General features: G+C 45.4%; 1 protein-coding gene across 1 annotated transcript in view; it reads right to left on the bottom strand.

Annotated features, from left to right (window-relative positions):
• The window catches only part of LOC118782167 (unconventional myosin-Ie-like), a 47,962-nt gene that overhangs the window by 10,645 nt on the left and 15,145 nt on the right, over positions 1–22,172 (bottom strand). Inside the window, exons 3-18 of the mRNA XM_036535457.1 lie at positions 20,678–20,767; positions 19,993–20,087; positions 15,303–15,390; positions 14,231–14,320; positions 13,346–13,477; positions 12,708–12,842; positions 12,153–12,285; positions 10,742–10,938; positions 9,187–9,267; positions 8,304–8,390; positions 7,986–8,069; positions 6,440–6,607; positions 6,188–6,273; positions 4,595–4,676; positions 3,043–3,149; positions 1,553–1,651 (exon numbers count right to left, since the gene is read on the bottom strand). Coding sequence (XP_036391350.1) covers positions 1,553–1,651; positions 3,043–3,149; positions 4,595–4,676; positions 6,188–6,273; positions 6,440–6,607; positions 7,986–8,069; positions 8,304–8,390; positions 9,187–9,267; positions 10,742–10,938; positions 12,153–12,285; positions 12,708–12,842; positions 13,346–13,477; positions 14,231–14,320; positions 15,303–15,390; positions 19,993–20,087; positions 20,678–20,767 — 1,754 coding nt within the window. The remainder of the gene's footprint in view (positions 1–1,552; positions 1,652–3,042; positions 3,150–4,594; positions 4,677–6,187; positions 6,274–6,439; positions 6,608–7,985; positions 8,070–8,303; positions 8,391–9,186; positions 9,268–10,741; positions 10,939–12,152; positions 12,286–12,707; positions 12,843–13,345; positions 13,478–14,230; positions 14,321–15,302; positions 15,391–19,992; positions 20,088–20,677; positions 20,768–22,172) is intronic.

Below are 22,172 nucleotides of genomic sequence, written 5' to 3'. Positions count from 1 at the left end.
AGAGTGAGAGGGACGGACAGAAAGACAGAGGGAGCTGCAGCCATCAGGTGAAGGTAGCGGTTTTTCCCTCCCTGTGAGACTCGGCTGAATCATAAACCCAATCCTCACAGTCATACCCCAACAGTGCAGGAAATTGCATGTTTGATTATTAGCTGTCAATCAGCTGAGCTGGTTATGAAACTGTGTGTGTGCATTCTCATTCAGGAGGTTTATGAACCACTGCTCTGTTTAATCAGTTACTGGAAGCCACAACAAAAGAGACAGCGCTCTATATACCCTTATCACAGAAAAAAAACATTATAGTTCCAGTTATACATCATTAATTTGCTCAAAAGCACTAAGGACACAAGGTCTCAGCATCTTGATAACCTATATTTGAATGCTTTTGTAAAATTTGTGTATTGATATATCTGTGGATTCAAATAAAACATTAACATGCACGTAAGGTGTGTGTGCGTGTATGTGTGTGTGTGTGTATGTGTGTGTGTGTGTGTGTGTGTGTGTGTGTGTGTGTGTGTGTGTGTGTGTGTGTGTGTGTGTGTGTGTGTGTGTGTGTGTGTAAGCGCGTGCATCATACTGTGTGCCTCTGTCCACAGGCCCCTTAACCAGAAGTAGCCTCTTGTGCATCTGTGTTTTGGGCTTACAGTAAGACACTATGCATTGGAGTCAGAGCCAAGCCATTAGAGGCAGTGCTACATCTGTCTCTCCTCTCCAGTGAAGTGGGGGTTGGGGGGAGAGTGGGGGGGTGGTGAGGGTGTCTCACGCCCCCCCAGGCTGTAGCCCCTGCCCCTCTGCATTCCAGCCACGGTCCCCTTCCCAGCAGGCCGAGCGCACAGCCCGTTCCCTGCGCCTCGCCAACACAAACATTCACAAAGTGAGCACTTCCTGCTGCCCTGCGAGGCTGACCCCCTCGTCACGCAGAGAAACAGTCAGGGCACCCGGGAGGGGGGGGGCAGACGCAGCAATGGGCGGACACAGCCAGAGAACCCCACAGACCCAGCAGCAGCGGTCCCTGACCCCTCTTAGCATGACGGACCGCACGGACGTCTCACACACGAGCCGGGTCAGGCAGAGGTCAGCAGCATTCATATGGTATGTGTTGCTATGGAAACAGCAGTGTTCCAGGGCAGATAGCCCCTGCATAGAGACACAGCGAGAGCAACAACTCCCTCCAGGAAAATCACTCCAGCCTTTTTTCTGAAGTTCATGTATGTGCATGCTTACATATCTACAGCATACAACTATCCATTCTGTTCTATTCTACTCTCCTCTGTTCTATTCTAATACTGTTTCATATTGCACTCATCATTATAGGTTAAGCACCACAGTAAAACCACCACAGACTGAGACATAGACATAGACCACTAGAAGTGGACTATGTTATATTTTAATTCATTTAAATTATTATCCGATTTTGGATTGCTCTGAGCCGAACCCTGACAAAGTTTTATGAAGCATTAAGAAACTCCTCCATAATGAGGGAGCGAGTCAGCAGTGAGAGAGAGAGAGAAGGGGGGGGAGCAGTAGAGATTGGAAGTGGCAGGTACCGCACCTGTTGAGGAACTTCCGGAAGACCCTCCTGTAGGCGTACCCAGCACGTCGCACACGGATGTTCTCCTTTAGGCCCAGGTACTCCACCTGGTGTTTGACCCTGGAAGGGGGCGGAACCCACACATGATTGACAGGAACACATAACCCTCTGCCCTGCCTCATTAGTCACATCAGCGGAGAGCACACAGGCCTGAAACTGCATGCAAATGTGACAAAACAAAGCGTCAACACATTAACATTACTCTCGCGCTGAAATGTCTACCTTCTCCATAATTGCTCCAGCATTCAACAACTCAGAGTCCTCAGGCTGAAATGGAGTTTGGTGCAGTAATTGGGGTTATTCAAGGACACTGACTCAATTAGAGGACTCCTAGGGTGGGGAGAGAAAACCCAAACTCACAGGAAACAGGAGCGCTTGGCTGGATAAGCACGATTCAGCCTTGTGAGTGTGGTGGTCTGTTAGTGTGCGCTTTGTACATCCAACCATGTTCCCAGGGGTTCCTTTTCACAGACGTGCAGACATTTTCCACAGAACTTCCAATTAATTTCCAGCACCAATTAGATGTACATGTTAAATGAAGACTGTGATGGTGAGCTCGGAGGAACAGACCCAGGTGCTGGTTTAGTCCCTAAAGTATCTGGCTTTTCAGCCTGTTTTTGCTCTGCTTCCCACAAGATTCCCTGAAAGCGCACGTGCTTCTGAAGAAAACTGCGGCCCCAGCTCTAATTAAAACAGCCTAACTGGAGCTCCGCTCGCCGCCACACAACAGGAAGTCCATTACTCCCTGAACAATGCAGCATGCTCCATCAGTACATCTTGTACCCAACGGCTCCCTTAAAGGGAAATTGGTGATAGAAAAAAAATGAAAAAAGGGCAATTTTGAAAGAAACAGCCTGATTAGAGCTGCAGGCTTCGTGGGTTTTTGAAAGTGACGTCATTAGCGATGAGAGCAGGACTCAGACCTGAAGTTACACCTGTTCTCCCTGCCATCACGACTTCATTTTCAAGTAACTTTAAGTAACAACCTGTCCAGGACATTGGATGATAAGTAGATACAGGCATAGGGTGCAAATCAACTGTTGCTAATAGAAAATCACGCACTTTCAGTCTCTAACCCATTCCAGTCATCAGCTGCTGGAAAACTAAATGAGCCATGCACAAGGTCTCCGTGGACCAATGAGGTGCAGAGGCAATTACAGGCTCCCTATGATGTCACGGCAGTGTAGCATAGTGGTTAAGGAGCAGGACTCGTAACCAAAAGGTTGCCGGATCAATCCCTGCTGGGACACTGCTGCTGTACCCTTAGGCAAGGTACTTAACCCACAGTTGTCTCAGTAAAAATATCCAGCTGTATAAATGGATAACATTGTAAAGAACCTATGTAAGTCGCTTTGTATAAAATGAATAAATAATAAGTCTGCCAAATGAATAAATGTAAATGTAAAATGTCACAATGGTCATGGAGAGTGACATCAGCGAGTGCTGCTCACCTCGACTCCTCCCAGTCCTTGGGCTTCTTGGTCTCGTTGGGCTTGATGCAGCGGATGTAGTGTGGGGTGCACTTCATCAGGGTGCCCACCAGGTCATTGGCCTGTTTCTGCAGGGGAGAGCAGAAGGACAACAAGGGGGAGAAGGCTGTCAGGCTGCCAGGTCATGGATATGAGATCCTAACTGAACCACAGTTAAACATACATTGGCCAGGTAGGGCTGTCCTCCCATGTTCCACAGGGAACAGGGTAAGGGTGGTGAAGGTGAGACCACAACACAGATGAACTTGTGATTCAATTGAAGCCAAAGCCCAGGTTACACCAAGGGCCAGGTCAGACCAAAGCCCAGGTTACACCAACAGCCAGGTGACACCAAAGCCCAGGTCAGACCAAAGCCCAGGTTACACCAACAGCCAGGTGACACCAAAGCCCAGGTCAGACCAAAGCCCAGGTTACACCAACAGCCAGGTGACACCAAAGCCCAGGTCAGACCAAAGCCCAGGTTACACCAAAGGCCAGGTGACACCAACAGCCAGGTGACACCAAGGGCCAGGTCAGACCAAAGCCCAGGTTACACCAAAGGCCAGGTGACACCAACAGCCAGGTGACACCAAGGGCCAGGTCAGACCAAAGCCCAGGTGACACCAAAGCCCAGGTTACACCAAGGGCCAGGTCAGACCAAAGCCCAGGTTACACCAACAGCCAGGTGACACCAAAGCCCAGGTTACACCAAAGCCCAGGTTACACCAACAGCCAGGTGACACCAACAGCCAGGTGACACCAAGGGCCAGGTCAGACCAAAGCCCAGGTTACACCAAAGCCCAGGTTACACCAACAGCCAGGTGACACCAACAGCCAGGTGACACCAAGGGCCAGGTCAGACCAAAGCCCAGGTTACACCAAAGGCCAGGTGACACCAACAGCCAGGTGACACCAAGGGCCAGGTCAGACCAAAGCCCAGGTTACACCAAAGGCCAGGTGACACCAACAGCCAGGTGACACCAAGGGCCAGGTCAGACCAAAGCCCAGGTTACACCAAAGGCCAGGTGACACCAACAGCCAGGTGACACCAAGGGCCAGGTCAGACCAAAGCCCAGGTTACACCAAAGCCCAGGTTACACCAACAGCCAGGTGACACCAACAGCCAGGTGACACCAAGGGCCAGGTCAGACCAAAGCCCAGGTTACACCAAAGGCCAGGTGACACCAACAGCCAGGTGACACCAAGGGCCAGGTCAGACCAAAGCCCAGGTTACACCAAAGGCCAGGTGACACCAACAGCCAGGTGACACCAAGGGCCAGGTCAGACCAAAGCCCAGGTTACACCAAAGGCCAGGTGACACCAACAGCCAGGTGACACCAAGGGCCAGGTCAGACCAAAGCCCAGGTTACACCAAAGGCCAGGTGACACCAACAGCCAGGTGACACCAAGGGCCAAGTCAGACCAAAGGTTAAGTGAAACCAAGGTCCAGGTAACACCAAAGGCCAGGTGAAACCAGCTGCTAGACACATGAGGAGCATAAACCTTTCACAAAATGACCTTCAGCCCAACACACCTTGATCTTGCTGCCTGCCGTAGTGGGTCTGCCTTTCTTGTCCGCGTTGAGGCTCTCAGGGAACATGGCCCGGATGAAAGATCTGCCGAGCAGAACCAAACAAAACCAGAGAAAAACAATGACTGATTTTGCAGATACAGCCTTATTTTATAATTTCTAATTTTCTTGTAATCATTTTTATCTTCAGCATTCATAATTCTGACCCAGTGCTGCGAATCACATCATTATTGAGCATTAGAGTCCAAATTTGGCTAATTGGAATAATTCTGCTTCCATTACATGCCAGTACATTACTACCACTTAGCAGATCCAGAGTGACACACATAGTCAATTTCCCCAATGCTGTGAGACACATATGAAAAATGGAATAATATAGGGAATTATATTAATATGGTTATTCTTAGCTTTTTCACGCAGGCCTTACCATTACAAAAAGCACTTTAAAGGTCAGAGTGCTGCAGTCTGTATAGTACGTTCTCCTTCAGAAAAATGTTCCTTTAGTAATCTGGTCTAAAATTAGTCATGGAGAGTCTGCTGTACCTTCACCTGAGCAGTCACACTGGTCATCGGATCAATATGATAATAATTTGGGTGATAGATATGTTAATTGTTTCCTTTTTGCCTTTTCTTTACAGCTTTTTTTTAACTTCTTATGGTTTCCCCTGTTTAAGCAAGTCTGTTTGGAAACATCATTTATGCATTCAGTATGCATATGCATTCAATCATGCATTGTCAGATTCTGACATGGCTGGAATTGAATCCAGGCTGTGGGGTCCAGCCTCAATATGAGCATCTAGTTAACTTTAAAATAACTTAAAAATCTTCCAGGTCTACGTATCCTTGTCTGAAATCATGTTGTTACCAAATAAGGATAAAAGCATGAAGCTATGCATGCTTGTTTATCAATACAGTTTCACCATGGCAGTATTTGTATTCACTCACAAAGGAACAATGGATTCAGGACACAGCTGCAGGTGTGGAAACGGACAAGCATTTGGCAATAAGACAATGAGAATTCCATTTTATGCAAATGTTAGAACTGAATTTATGTGTGTCTGTGTGTGTGTGTGTGTGTGTGTGTAGGGGAGGATCCCCTGTTCATTTGAGAGTTTGTGTTGTTGTATCTGTGTGCATGCTTATGCCTGTGTTTGCACTGACTGTGTTTGTGCATGTCTGCCTTTGTGTGTATGCATGTTTAAGCACACGTGTGTGTGTCTTTGGATGCCTGTACACTTGTATCTGCATGCCTGTGTGTGTGTGTGTGTGTGTCTGCATGAGCGTGCCTGTCCACATGCTTGTATCTAAGGGAGCCACACTGGGTCTAAATCAGGATCTGAAAGGACCTCGCAAAGTCAGATTACGCTGTGCAGAGCCCAGGTATGAGCAGGCTGAACAGGGTTCCTCTACAGAGCACGGCAGACCATGCTGACCTCATCCCACTAAAGAGCAGTCAGAGTATCATAGAGGGGCTGTTTTACAGTTGGAGTTTTAGCTCCATTTATGACGCAGATGCAAAAATGGTCTAAATCCATCTTCTTCCAGGTCACCTGCAGGTGCTCCATTCTACCTGAACGTTTTTAAGTTGCCACCTACATGTCACTGCTCTGCATCAGCTCGATGAGGTCTGTGAACAGAACGTCCCGGTTCCTCTCACAGAAGCCCTCCGCGTCGTAGGACACCTGTGAGAGAAATGACACACAGGTGAGAGCGGCCCAGTGAGAGCCGTGACATAGACTGGCACAGCACACCTGTCAATTAATCATCGACATAAAGGTGAATCATGCAGTTTTATATTTATTGTACTGTAGTTTAATATGAAGTACTGCAGTTTAATGAGAGGAGTACCTTGCCGGCGTAGTGGTGAATGATGAAGCCCTGATTCCAGCTGTTGAAGTGCTCGTGGGAGTTGATCTGCATTCGCAGCTTCTGCAGCATGGTCTGGTCTGCACCCTCGCCCACTGCATGCATGGTGGCGCACACATCATCCAGGATACTCATGATACCTGGAGGATTCTGGGAAAAAAAAAGATACATGCACTGAGTTGAGCTGTTGAGTGCTGCCTCCCATAATGCATCAGAACTGAGCTGCTCTGAGCAGCAACCACCATAAACAGGAAATACACAGCCAGGGATTCAGAGTGGAAATATCGGCATTGCACCAAACAATTTCGCTGTCTCAGACTAACATTTAAGCTATAAACAGACGGCATGCTTCACATGCAATACAAGTGAAACAGTTTGACTTACACATTTTGAAGTAATATTTTTTTGGTTGAAAAAGTGGCCACATCGCAGTATTCAGACTTTAGTTGGTAGCCCTGGAGCTGATTGTGGTTTTCCCATGTTCGGTCGGATTGCCCTAAATCTCTGTCTCTTAATTCCATAACCTACAGCTGCCTTCTAGCTTCCATCACAGACAGATGACACTACAGCTCTCCCACAGCAGACATGCAGCTGTACGGTCTCTGAATCCATTACTAACTCCGCCACAGGCCTGGCCACAGGTTTTATTCCCTTTCCAGAATAAAAGCTATACATTCTCTTTTTAAATTCATATCAAAATTCACATCTACAGGCTTGGAGCAGAAATCACAGGGAAAGTAATCTGTATTCTCTGTCACTGAGGTTACATATTCTCTCCATGTACGAATGTCAAACATAAATCAGTGCTGTCAAAACTGCAACAGTTCCTCTTTAGGGCTCCCCATTTTCAGTGGCTCTCTCTCCAAGTAACATATAATTTTATTAAACTTTTACTAATCATGCATCCACTTGTGGTATCAGGGGGAAGTCCAGAGCATTTCACAGCTGAAAACCATTATCTACATATTTTTCAGCAGCATATCTTTAATTAGCAGAGGAAATTACATTATGCCATGAAGCTGAATTTATCTTGCTGTAAGACATAGCATGACCAAAAAAAAAAAACCACCCAGCTTCATTCACACAAAAATTTAAAATTAATGAGGCATTTCAGTCTGCACCTGCAGGCATAAATCTCTCTACTGTGGGAGAGCAAGAAAAACAAACACCAACAGTGTAATACAAGGCTAATGAGTGTTAGTTCATTCAAGGATCACTTCAAATCAAGAAATCACATAGTTTGCACTGCTAAAAGTACAACAACATTTTGGATAGTGACATCATAAGATCAAGAGAGTGTGGGGGTCCTTAAAATTTTAGGGAGAACATGATGTTGGATATGCCACTGAGCTGTATAGCTCGGTAACCTTATTCTGTGTTCAATGGACTGAAAAAAGGAGTGTGGGAACCAGTGCTTTCTGCTGTATGTGAGTAGGAGCAGGTGGGCTAGCATGTGAAGCATGTGTGATGGGAAGATAAGCTCCGCTCGCCTGGGGGAGCCTGGAAAATGCAACGTTTCCTACAGTACCTTGCTCTCAATGAGGTCACACACGATCTTATTGTTGAAGTACTCTATGGGGGTCCATCGGATGCCTTCTTGTACATACTCCTCCTGGAGGAGAGGAAACACGGAGGTCAGGAGGGCAGGAGGCAGAAAGCATGTGCACTAAAGCCATGAGGGCCACATGTGACACTGAGGCCTTCTGGGTAACAGGAAGTTCAGCACAGGAGTGCCCTTATTGGTGTGCTTTACTGTGGATTCTATGGCGGAGAGAAGCACGCTGAAAGACTGCAAGACTTCGTATTCACATGGTGATAAAACTATTCAGAACACATCTTGGGTTACCTGCTCAGCTTTCAGTGTGAGTTCTATAAAGATCTGCTGGAGTTTTTCATTCACAAAGTTGATGCAGAACTGTTCAAACCCATTTTTCTGCAAAGAAAACAACAGCAAAAAGTAAGTCAGGTATGACAAAAATGCTCCAATATTAAAAATTCCTTCAACTGATTATAATCATAAACAACAAAGAATACACATTGCAGAAAAATAACTGTTTACTATATGCATGTTTTTCAATATATTTCATCTTATGCTCTACTAGCGCAATTATAATACCATTTATTAGGTGTTTATTTATTTTTGATATATTATTATTGATGGAATAACATTACATAGTTATGATTCATCTTTTCTGGGCCAACTAAGGAGTCACAAATCATGAAAGGTAGATTATGGATTAGCATAAAACACTTGTTGAAACAAAATGCATTAATATGATAAAAACCCACATTAATAATGGTTTAGTTTAATGCACTCCAATTAAATCAATCAAATGTGCATTTATAAATACTGTCCAGGATGGCATTATTCATCTAAAAACTCATTAGTATGCATATAAACAAACAGATAATTGGATTAGGGGAGACCCACTTGCCACCTGAATCAAGATATGATATTCATCAGAACAACAATGTTTGCGCCTCTTAAAAAAATATAGAAGAATATGAAGTTCCACTTAAAAGATGTCAGGTCTAATTATATATGACATTTAAGTTTTGCTATTCAGGTATACAGTCAGGCATATGCACTCCTCACCCTCGAAAAACATTCACTGTAAATTCAGAGTTTTATGACAGTGTACTTCACCTTGCCATTCTTTGTCATTTATTATTTAATCCAGCAAAATCTGATAAAATAAATCTGCCGGTGTGAACAACATTGCACTTACCTGGAAAATTTCAAAACCATAAATATCCAATACCCCTATATTTAACTCTTGGTGGTCCTTCACCATGGCCTTGTTGATAGACTGAAAAAAGACAACACTGTATTATTGTATGATAATCTGACAAAGAACTGATTATGCTATTGTTGACTGCAGTTTTCATATAAGACACAGACTAATGCTACAGTCAGACTGCAGGCTTTAACACTCAATTCCGTATTGTTGCTCAGATCTGATGTTTCAGTCAAACTGTTCATATTCTGATATCAGTGTGGACAGACCTCCATCCTGAAATATCCCGCGCGGGTATATAAGCAACTACAAAAGTCATAATGTCTGTGAAGTCATACACAACTATAATGACGAGGGTAAACTTTCCTGTGCAAAGTGACGTAAAAATTACTTGGGTCACTTTAAAGGAGCTAAATCCTGATTTGAACCTCCACACACAGGTCACATGCAAGTCGCATGACTGTATATCCGATTTATTTCCCCATGTTCATGTGACCCAAATCGGGATGGAAAAGATGCAACTTCATGTATTTTTTTGCTGTTCACTCTATTCTAAAAACATCTGAACTGGGTCACACATGAGGGAAAAATCGTAATTGGGCCATTTTTAGCTGCAGTCTGAATGTAGCCTAAGAATCCTCAACAGAACCTGAAAGCGAACACAACACCAAGGGAAAATCTTTTGTCAAAGGTGCCAAACATTTAAGTTAAGTATCTACCTGCTGTGGGCTGGGTTCATTCAAATAAAGTTTCCTTGTGATTCAATTTCAAATATGTACCCATTGAACAAAACACTAAATGTCACTAACAATTTTATTAATTTATTGCTATTAACGCTGCACAAAGGATACAACCAAACATGCAGCATAATCTACAAAAAATCTTATTGCACCAGTTTGTAATGCATTTTAAAATGACAAAAGTATGATGCTTATAATCACTTTTGTGAGATGACCTCCTCTTACAACCCAAAGTGAGCTGTCTGACTCTTTGACCTCTGCCCCTTGGATACAGCTTGGATATTGGCATGTATCCAAAGGTCAGAGGTGATTGTGAGAAAGGGACCAGAGGAGGGGCATTCCTAAACTCGCTCTGGATCCAGTTCCCAGAGCAGACACCATCAGAGAGGCATTCCTGCACATTCCAGCTCCTCGTGTTATTACTACATTATTCACATTGAGATACTGCCCTCAGCTTCTACCATGGCAGCAGAGTCAGGAGCCACAATGGCGGAGTGCACTGTGCTTATGAGTGGCGTTAACCAGGCCTGCCATTCAGAACAGCTCACCACATGGTAAGGAGTGGTTAGCACAAGTCAGCTTGTAGTAGTGCTTGAATGGCACTGTGCTCACACTCACTAGTCTGGGAGTGGTGTTAGCCTGGTCTGACACTGTTGCTCATGGAAAGTAGTTTTGGATAAAAGTGTCTGCTAAATGAACGTAATGTAATGAAATGTAATGAGTGAGAGCAGCCGTACATCAGCCTGAGGAAAATGTTTTAGATCATGGATAGAAGCACAAGAGAGAGGGAGATGGCGTGACTCTACCTCCACCAGGAAGTCAAAGACTCGGGCATGCAGGGCCTTGGAGAGGGCGTCACGGGTGTAGCAGGCCTGCTCCACGTTCAGCGTCACGTCGATGGACTCTGACTTTCCGCCCCACTTGCTGTCCATCGTGCGGCTGGTGAGCTTCTCCTTCAGGCGCTGCTGATCGATGCCCAGCAGGTAAGCAGGGAATGCCAGGACTGCGGGGCGGAGATGACAGAGTCACAGAACATACTGAGAGAGAGCAGAGTCACAGAGTGTACTGAGAGAGAGCAGAGTCACAGAGTGTACTGAGAGAGAGCAGAGTCACAGAACATACTGAGAGAGAGCAGAGTCACAGAGTGTACTGAGAGAGAGCAGAGTCACAGAGTGTACTGAGAGAGAGCAGAGTCACAGAACATACTGAGAGAGAGCAGAGTCACAGAGTGTACTGAGAGAGAGCAGAGTCACAGAGTGTACTGAGACAGAGCAGAGTCACAGAACATACTGAGAGAGAGCAGAGTCACAGAGTGTACTGAGAGAGAGCAGAGTCACAGAACATACTGAGAGAGAGCAGAGTCACAGAGTGTACTGAGAGAGAGCAGAGTCACAGAGTGTACTGAGACAGAGCAGAGTCACAGAACATACTGAGAGAGAGCAGAGTCACAGAGTGTACTGAGAGAGAGCAGAGTCACAGAACGTACTGAGAGAGAGCAGAGTCACAGAACATACTGAGAGAGAGCAGAGTCACAGAACGTACTGAGAGATAGCAGTGACAGCACACGCTGAGAGAGAGCAGTCATTACAATGACATTAGCAGATGCTCTTTTTCAGAGAGACTTGCATAGTTTATATACCATTTTACTGAAATGCTTAGCTGTACCCTCACTCAAGACTACAACAGCAGTGCCCACATGGCAATCAAACCGATAAACACCTTTGGTGCTGAATGACTACAGCACGCTGCTGCCTAGCCACGGTGCACACGGGGAGAGGGTGTCAATTGCGGGGCTGTACCTGAGGATTTGTGCTGCATAGGAATGGAGTCAGGCTAAGGAACTGCACCCACAGCAGAGATGCTGCCACACAGAACAGAGAACCTCTGTACCATGGCAACCAGAGCCATTCATCATTCAATCTGGGGGTGAATGGTTGGGGGGAGGGGAGAAGGAAATACAAAATTCCTCTGCATAATTTCATGTGGTGATGCATTACGCCCAGACCCAGAAATCGCGCTTTATTTTCCTCTGGTAATTCAGCGCGGGCACAGAGTTTGGCCAGAATCCTGGACTAACAGAGCGAAATCGTGGATGGGAGCAGCAGCCAGGAGGCTAAAATATGCTCTCCCTTCTGTCTCAGAGAGGCAGCTCGGGACACCTCGGAGGGTGGTGACAGGCAGAGAGAGCAACGAAAGCTTCCTCGCTGGCATGCTTACACTCCTCGCTCTCCACCGCGGCGTAGTTCCCCGCCTCTTTGAAGCTGATGTTGCCCAGGTGCAGCACCCCTGCCACGATCTGCAGGACCAGGGCGCGGTCCTCCGGCTTGATCCCGATCACACCCATGGCATGCTGGGGGGGGGGCACAGCATGTTTCAGCAGTGAGCAGCACACGCAGCAGTGAGAGAGAAACAGCTTTCAAATCTTCACTTTATAATCTTCACACATTGCATGCATTGCACACATTTTTTTTCTGCAAAATTTAAATCCACAGCAGTGTAAACCCCAGAGAGGGTGATGTCCATACCAAGCACACACTCAGCCAACTGCCCTCCAAAAAATGTCAGTATTAATAAACGGGAGCAGTGGGAGGGAGACTGAGAAGTAATCAGACAGGCCTGCAGAAGAGAACTGACCTCATACTCATGAGACAGATGAATAAAACATCTATTTTCGTGTGAGAGGAAATCCTTTTTTCAGGCCGTTCCATGGCTATTGTGCCCCTCATCCCTGAGCTGTCCACATAGACTCCGTCAGCACCTGGGGGGGCTCACCATTGTCTCCTGAAAATCACTCCTGTCGTTGATGTCATCCACTTTGTAGGACCCTGACTGATTGAGGTAACTGTAGTAATCTAAATCTGTGATGCCAAGATGGCTCTTCTGATCACCGCTGGCTCCTTCTATGAGCTACGAAAAACACAAGACAGCAGCTTATTAGTGCCACATTCCACATAATTGTCCCCTCCTAAATAATTTAGGAGTATAAATTATAAACCCCTGCAATGAAGCTCGTATTACTTATTCAGTGGAATAAGCTGGAGGAGGAGCACTTAACAGGCAAAAAAAAAAAAAATCCATTTAATCTGTCGGGTAGTCTGAGTCATCAGAAAGATGCATCAGCATTCAGCTAAATCAATGTTATTTCAGAGACGCTGCGCTATATTCTGCGCTGAGTCTCAGAATGACAGGAAATTGTATTACGGGAAAGTGAAACCACCTCTTCCACAGCCACAGACCTCAGGCAAGGAGAAGGAAGAAAAACAACCTGCTTTCAGGAACCAAACGTCCCTCCTTGCTCTCCAAGGCTAAGGAAAATTCAAGGGCAAACTAGGCCCTGACACATGGACACGCACAAGCAAACGCAAAAGGTGAAAAGGCCTCACGTGCGCTCTTTTGCGGAGTTTTCTCACCTGATAGAATATGTGGAAGCTCCTCTCCCCGGGGTTTCTCATGACGACCCGTGACTTTTCCAACAGGAAGTTGGAGATTTTCCCGCCGTCTGGCTCTCCGCCTGAGCTGAACTGGATCTCGAAGTATTTCCCCTGAAACGTAACAGTGGAGCGTTTGAATCTGAGAGGGAAGCCTAAAAACTGAGGAGCTGATTTTCAGAAAGGGGCCGAGTCCCCAGACAAACACCTGTAGCCCCACCTGTCACGCGTCCATTTCCCACTATCTCAGTCCCATTAGGCTAAGTGCCATTGATAACATGTTTTGATGGGGGAATAATGATGTAACATAATGTAATGTAATGCCCACAGGTAGGTGTGTGTCATTAGGAAAAAGTGGTCACAACATAGTTGACCTGCACATGCTTATAAAAACAATAATAAAAGGAATACAATGCTATTCAAATGTGAGGATTCAGCTCTGTGTGTGTGGTGACTCACAGTAGAGGGCCTCAGAGACCCGGCTGGAGGTGTGATCGTGATGGTGCTTTAAGGCGTGGCAGTGTTCCCTCACTCTGTGATCAGTGTGTCCCCTTTCTGAGCCTGATCTCATGTCCCTACAGCTTCGGTTTTACAGACCTCACCCAAAGTCAACTGCCCCAGCCAAACTGAGAGGGGAAAGAGCAATTATATGTCATACAAACTACAAACAAAATCTAATTTTTTTTTTTTGTTCACAGCCTCTACAACTCCAGTTCTGTTTAAACTGAACCTTCTTCGGGCTACTTTGGGGGTGACCTAGTGGTTTTTATAGTAAGTCAAAGGACAAACTGCCTCCAATCTGAACTCACCCCCACCCCCTCCCCTTTTCTGGAATTTAAAAAAGAAGAGAAGACATGGAGTGCTTACAAATCTGCTGGAGTTGTTGTTCCTGAGGGTCTTGGCATTCCCAAAGGCCTCCAGCAGGGGGTTTGACTGGAGGATGATGTCTTTGACGTGCTGAAAGGAGAGACAGTGGGAGGGTGAGGAACAGCACGATGCGGCACACCGCCCCTCCGAAACGCATGCTGTCCAGGGCAGCGTGCCCTTTGCTGGAACTTTCTAGAAGAGCGCATGCTGCCTGGATACCCATCATCTGTACAGAACTGCATGCCAGAGGACTTTTTAAACCAGCAACGTGATGTGGGGGAAGACTCTCTATGTCTATTCTCCTTTCACTCCAGGCAAGAGTGGAGTGGTGTTATTCTAGAATCCTTTGCATTCCTGACCTTTGTCCCTAAACAGAAGCACAGGTGCCATTTGGGTTATAATTACACAGATTTTCCTCCTCACTGAAAGACGAAGTTCAACCAGTCCGTGCTGGTGTAATCAACACCATGCACTCTGTGATGTCATGGACGTAAGAGGACTGGCAGACGCTGGTGAAAGCTGGATACAGGATGTGAAGGGAGAGGATGCTGGCTCTGAGCCTCATTTCCATGGTCTGACTTTAGGGACAAAGAAGCAGTAACACATTTGATTTGCATGGGGCTGAAAGGCGCCAGCTGGGAACAGCGGATGGCTACAGTGAAGAACGGTGTCACATTACGGATCCAGATGTGACAGTCCGGCAGACAGTAGCCAGGAGATGACAGACGGGTCACAGGAAAGGCGGCAGAGGATGGGGGAATTATGCGACATAGTTCATAGTTCATGAGACATTCAGGAGAGGATGGAGCTCCAGGAGACAGAGCACAGGAAAAGACAAGCTCGCTATCTCAGTTACTGGCTCTTCACTCTGAAGTGATGTCAAACAGGGAAACTGAACATGCTAAAGAGATGCTAAGCATTATGGTGGCTGGGAGCCCACATCCTGACCGACAGCGGGTGTATGTGGACCACGTGCTGCTGATATGCATCTCAAACGCTGTTAGGCAAAACTAAGCCACGTTTTCACAAGTCCTCCACAAGGAGCTGTGCATTCGACTTTCTGCAGTCGTACCTGGACTCTGGGCCCTCCACCAGACACTCTGGAGATGTAGCTCATGATGTACTTCGCTGCCACGGTCTTCCCAGCGCCACTCTCTCCACTTAAAAAAAAACCAAAACAAAAACAGGAAACAAACCGTAATTAGAGGCACGAGCAACAGGCACTTCACATCGAGAGAGAGGTACTCTGCATTTCGGAATAGGGTTCCTATTTTGTTAATTTATCAATAACCACCAACTGGCGATTATGGAAATATTACTCAAATATGGCGATTTTGAATGGACTCAAATTTCATGAAAAATATGGAGTGCACCCAGCTCTAAACAATACAACCATACAGACTTAACTGAATCAATAACCATTTATTGGTAAGATGACGAAAATTCCACCATTTGTTTTTGTTGTTTTTTCCAACATGTGAGAGTCTCAAAATAAACTATTTTCCAGGTTGCTGAGTTCCAGTGTTCGGCAACATGCTTTGCAAATCCTTGCTAAGACAGATTTTAAGAGGGGCAAACAGGATTTATCAAAACCCTATTTACAGCAACCTATTCCCAATAAATTCAAATGAAGTGGTGAACTGTCAGTGACTAAAATTTTTTTAAAATGTGGATGTTTTCTTAATGGAATTCTCATGCATCTTTCAAATTGAATTATAGTTTTTCCACTTCAAAAAATATTTCATAACCAGACATTGTTAAGGCTGCCTTTGTCAAAAAGTATGAATTGGAGTGTACTATGTGTGTGTGTGTGTGTATATGCGTGTATGGATGCGTGCGTGTGTGGATGCGTGCGTGTGTGTATGCGTGCGTGCGTGAGTGTGTGTGTGTGTGTGTGTGTGTGTGTGTGTGTGTGTGTGTGTGTTAGAAGCAAGGCGAGGCCCTCTTTCTGAATGACTTATGAATGCCAGTCAGCAGGGCATCAGCAGTGATGTCACAATTGGACAAACAGAGAAGTGAAACATTCCACCTCACAGCAGCGCTGACCTGGGATCAGGCTTATTTTTAAAACTTCCTGATTTACCACATCACATATTTTTAGCCAATATCCTGTCCTTGGACATCTGTTTTCCTGTGCCGGTTCTTATCCCTTTTTTTAAGTGACCCTGCAATTACATCAGCTACACTACAAAAAAAAAAACAACTCACCCTGGTCCGGGAGTTGCAAACATGTTGTGATACGAGTACTAGGACCCAGGTCTTTCTCTTACACCTCTCGCATTCCCTATCTCCTCCTTCCCTTTATGCTCGACAGAATCAAAAGCACTCAGACATGTGGTCTGGCGGCAGATCACAGCAGTTCCCTGTTTTTATTTCCTTTTTAAAGGGTAACCATGTTGGTGCAATCCCTTTGAATCTGCACAGCGAAAGAATGATACTCTTAGTCTAAGGATGCTGTGGGTGTCTGTTACAACCCAAGACCCAAGGGCGGGGTGACTGCTCTCGCCCTTCGTTACAGTGTCGCTTTATGTAACGTCTCAGCTTATTCACTTTCCTTATTTTAAAAATGATATTCTAGGGTTCCCAAGTGGCTCAGTTAATAAGGCGCTTCTCTTAAGTGCAGGCTGAGCTCTACACCAGCCATGACCGCCGCCAATGACAGGGATCCCCACACTGATGTAACAAGGTTGAATTTGCCCCACCAGGAACAGCACCGTGTCTCACTGGGATCGTGCAAGTTGCTCAGATGACGTCAGCAGAGTCACGCCTATCGTCCGACGGGCACCCGCTCCGCCGTGGCGCACCGTTTGACTTGCAGCGTGAGCGACGGCAGTCGGTCGTGCGTGAGCGTAACGAAGGATTGCATTTGTCTTGCTTCAGCACCCCTGCACGGGAGCAGAGGCTGCCACACTGGGATGACCCCAATGTCCAACCTCATGCATTATATTACAGCGAAAAGCCTGTCTATTGAAGTTCCAAGAGAATTTACAGACAATCTACAACCTACACAATTCATAAAAAACCAGACAAGCCGGTCCCGTCCGCATCTATAAAAGCCCCACTCACCACTTCCTTTCTGTGTCAGCTGTTCACGGCATCCCTCCTCCACCCCACCTTCCCCCCCCCGTTCCTTTCCACGTTTTTGATGTCCGCACAGCAGGTCAGCAACCTCGGCCCACAGCCAGGGACGATCCCTTCATCAGACTCCAAGCCCAACAAAGCTCCGCTATAACTACACCAAATGCAACCTTCGTCCTTCATTTGTATGGAAATTCATATCTGATTAATTCCTCTGCAGTCACACAGTTACATATTGGCACACACCGAGCCTGCTTATTGTGCCGGTGCTGATCTAGCATTGCCTCTGCCCTCTTTCCCACTGTGCTCCGGTGATACCACGCTGAACATCTACATGCACCTCTTTCTCCTGCCCTGGCGCTCTGGGTGTTTGTGCAGCTAGATTCCCCTCTAAGTAAGGGCTTGAGTTAATGGGTCCTATTTTTAAACTCCATCGGGGTGTTTCCCATTTGTTTTGTAATTACACAGCAGTCAGAGCCCAAACACATTGTTAACTTCCTCCCAGAACTACTGGCCAGACACGGACAAGAGAGCCACAGCTATAGTGCCCTGTACTTTCAGACAAAGCAGTCACCACCATCCAGCCCTCAGACAACACTGGCCATTTTTGTCAAGTCATATCTGCAAATGTCCAGCTGAGTAAATATCACACCCAGCACACATATTTTCAACAGCTACAAGTGCCTTTTCTAACATCTTACACGAAGATACTCCAATTTCAGTGCATCATGTGTAAAATATGATATCCAGTGACCCAATTATTTGCGTTTATAAAGACATATAAAGACGTGCTTCCGATCCTGTGTAATGGATTTTAGTAATGTGAGGCCATGAACATCCACTGTAGGAAAATGACACCATCACCCAGAGAGAACAGGAGTACAGATACCTCTGTCTGTATCTCAGTTAGCCAATCATATCACTTGTTGTGTCCTGTTGGTGGAATACAAAACCTGTAGCAGATGTACCATTGCTACATCAGTAAAGCAATGGCAATTCTCAGCCTGTGAGACCCAGGTGTTGTTGAATGATTCATTCTGAATGCTTACTGACCTCGGCTATCATCATATTGTGCAATCTCACTTCCTCCTCAAGCGAGCTCTTCAATGAGCTTTTTTGGTTACTGAAACAGAACAACAATTTTCCTACTGCCATTGTTTCCTGTGAGATGGATGTACCCTTTTCCATTTCTTTTTGTATCCACAGGAGCTACTAAATCTATGGTGCAGGGGAAACCCCCTGTAATTGACAATTGTTGAGTTAATAAAAGAGAACTGAGAATTATGAACAAAAGGAGAAATTAACTGCCAAAAAGTCCGAACAGATGAACTTCAATGGGGTTAATAGAGCTTCATAAGGTAGTGTTCGCAATTCAACCTGCTCTGGAGCAAAACAAGGAGCTGGGAAAGCAGATTTTGGCAAACCTGTGCGATAAAATCAAACTGGGAACTGAAGCAGGGAGCTTGATCTTTGTGCACAAGGGGAAGACCCACAACCATGCCCCGGAGCTGCCTGATCAAGCTTACCATTGCAAACATGCTCTTAAACAGGCATTACCAGCAACCAGGATAGCCCTAAATACTGAGACCAAGGCTCTGCGGTGAATTTAATTGTCACGTGACAATGAAGGCTATCATTGAACCATCCTTCTATGTGTGTGGGACTCCCCAAGATAAGCATTTATACAATATTTTGAGCAGCACTGTGTTATTACCATTCAGTGGGAACCGGCCCAGTGTTTTCTGAAGCAATTCTGCCCTGCGTCTTTTTTCAGACAGTATTTCCCGAAAAGAAAAAAACTGAAGAAAAAAAAAAAAACAAAAACAAAAGAAACTCAAGAAAAAACATACTCAATCCTGCTTCATCATCTCAAACGGCTCATTTCGTGTATGGCTTTTACATGCTTTTTACAACAGGGAAAAAAAAAAGTGTCTGGCATTGTGATGCCGACCACAATGCATAGACAGCAATTTCACAGGTCGCTTTGTCTGCTAATCTGGCCTTCTGCTATCCCACTTCCATCCCTTTTATGTGGCTGACTGTACTGCCAGCCGCTCGCTCTGAAAATACAGTAACGTGGGAAAAGCGCTGAGGCAGGGCCCGTTCACCAAGAGATAAGCACTACAGTACCTCTACACTTCTCAGGTGACACAGCACCAAGCATTACTTATGTGCTTCACAGACTCTCCTATCCAGGGCTACTGACACATGTTAGTTTTTTTTTTTTTTTTTTCCTTCTGCCTATTCATACGCCTAATCACTTGAGGAGATCCATGTTAAGTAGCTAGCACGCTCAAAGGAACAAAGGTAGCGGCCCACTTAGGAATCGTTGCATTAACCACTTCTCCACACCACCACCCTACTTGGTAACCATGTGACACAGCTCTTCCCTTGTGTGGTAACCAATCAAAGAACCCCATGTCTTTGGAATCCTGAGAAAGCATCTTTTGAGTTCCAGACTTCCACTAGGCGGCCAGAATATTTGGGGACATTTTGAATATCCAAGAGTACTTTAAACACACCTGTAAAGCCAACATGCACTGGTAAAATATGACCCTCTGGCTTTATGTTAAAACTCAGAAGCAAATTTGAGATAATTTTGTTTTCTGTCACCAATTTCCATCTGGCAAACTTAACATATGAGGCATTCGCAGTCCTGGAGTAGCCATCTTTTTTCCCCATACCTGATAATGACACACTGGTTCTCCCGGTCAATCATCATGTTTCTGTACATGTTGTCGGCCAAGGCGTAAATGTGAGGGGGGTTCTCATACTGGGCCTGTCACAGCGAAAAGGGGAGAAAACAAGGAATCCATTTACTAGATCATAAAGGAGCAGCTACAGTAACAGCTAAGGCAAGCAAAACTAAAGAATAAAGTGGATTTTCTAATATAATCTGGTTGTGAACGCTGGAGTTTAATGGCTTTAATTGAGTGCTCCCAGACATTTTAAATAAATTACGTTTACCAAATGTCTAATTTGGGCGCCAAGATTGTCTGTAGTTTGAGGGCCAAGAATATTTAAAAGAGCAGAAATCTGAACAAGATGTGCTTCCAAGGTAGTGCCAGACATTTTCAATCTGTGGGGGAAACTCCTGAGGACGTCGTGCCAATTGAAGACACTGAAGAAGCAGAACTCACAGTCCATTTGACAAATATTACCTTTATTACTGTAAAGACAAAAAAAATGGAAAAAATAAATTCTTTTTCTTGCTTGTTTTAAAATATATTCCCCTTGGTTAGACTTTACAATGGTGTGTCCCTCGCACTTTGGATCCAAGTCATAGAATGTCACAAAATAAACCAAAAACGCTGCAGTTCTCTGGACTCCACTGCTGCATAATCCTCAGATGGGAAATGTCACACTTACCGCCCCCTGGTACATCTCCACCTCCTTGTCCCCGAAGTATGGCATCTGCTTGAAGGGGTTGACAGAGATGAGTACAGGCCCAATGTATGTCTGCACATGCACAAGGCAGGGGTGAAGGACCACAGACCAGGAAAATTACCCATGATCCCTAGCAACTTTTAGACATAGCGCAGGAATATTACCCATGATGCCTGGCTCCCTTTAGACATAGCACAGTAATATTACCCATGATGCCTGGCACCCTTTAGACATAGCACAGTAATATTACCCATGATACCTAATACCCTTTAGACATAGCACAGTAATATTACCCATGATGCCTGGCTCCCTTTAGACATAGCACAGTAATATTACCCATGATGCCTGGCACCCTTTAGACATAGCACAGTAATATTACCCATGATGCCTGGCACCCTTTAGACATAGCACAGTAATATTACCCATGATACCTAATACCCTTTAGACATAGCACAGTAATATTACCCATGATGCCTGGCACCCTTTAGACATAGCACAGTAATATTACCCATGATACCTAATACCCTTTAGACATAGCACAGTAATATTACCCATGATGCCTGGCTCCCTTTAGACATAGCACAGTAATATTACCCATGATGCCTGGCACCCTTTAGACATAGCACAGTAATATTACCCATGATGCCTGGCACCCTTTAGACATAGCACAGTAATATTACCCATGATGCCTGGCACCCTTTAGACATAGCACAGTAATATTACCCATGATACCTAATACCCTTTAGACATAGCACAGTGATATTACCCATGATGCCTGGCTCCCTTTAGACATAGCACAGTAATATTACCCATGATGCCTGGCACCCTTTAGACATAGCACAGTAATATTACCCATGATGCCTGGCACCCTTTAGACATAGCACAGTAATATTACCCATGATACCTAATACCCTTTAGACATAGCACAGTAATATTACCCATGATGCCTGGCACCCTTTAGACATAGCACAGTAATATTACCCATGATACCTAATACCCTTTAGACATAGCACAGTAATATTACCCATGATGCCTGGCTCCCTTTAGACATAGCACAGTAATATTACCCATGATACCTAATACCCTTTAGACATAGCACAGTAATATTACCCATGATGCCTGGCTCCCTTTAGACATAGCACAGTAATATTACCCATGATGCCTGGCACCCTTTAGACATAGCACAGTAATATTACCCATGATGCCTGGCACCCTTTAGAAAAGGTGCAGGAATATTACCCATAATGCCTAGTGCCCTTTACATACGGCACATTAATATTCCGCTACGGTCCCTAGTGCATCTCAGACACAGCTCCGTAATAAATTGCTGTGGTCTGCAGTGACCTTAACAGTTTAATAAAGATCTACACGAGCCTCAGAATTCACTCGAGTACTGTGACACTGAGGGCTTTAACAGTGTGACAGCAGTGAGGCGTGGTGGTTAAGAGCAGAGCTTGTAACCATTAGGTTGCTGGTT

This window comes from Megalops cyprinoides, chromosome 8 (assembly GCF_013368585.1).
Source record: "Megalops cyprinoides isolate fMegCyp1 chromosome 8, fMegCyp1.pri, whole genome shotgun sequence".
Taxonomy (NCBI): domain Eukaryota; kingdom Metazoa; phylum Chordata; class Actinopteri; order Elopiformes; family Megalopidae; genus Megalops; species Megalops cyprinoides.
Note: the sequence above shows the minus strand (reverse complement) of the source record. Positions and strands in the feature narration are given on the sequence as shown.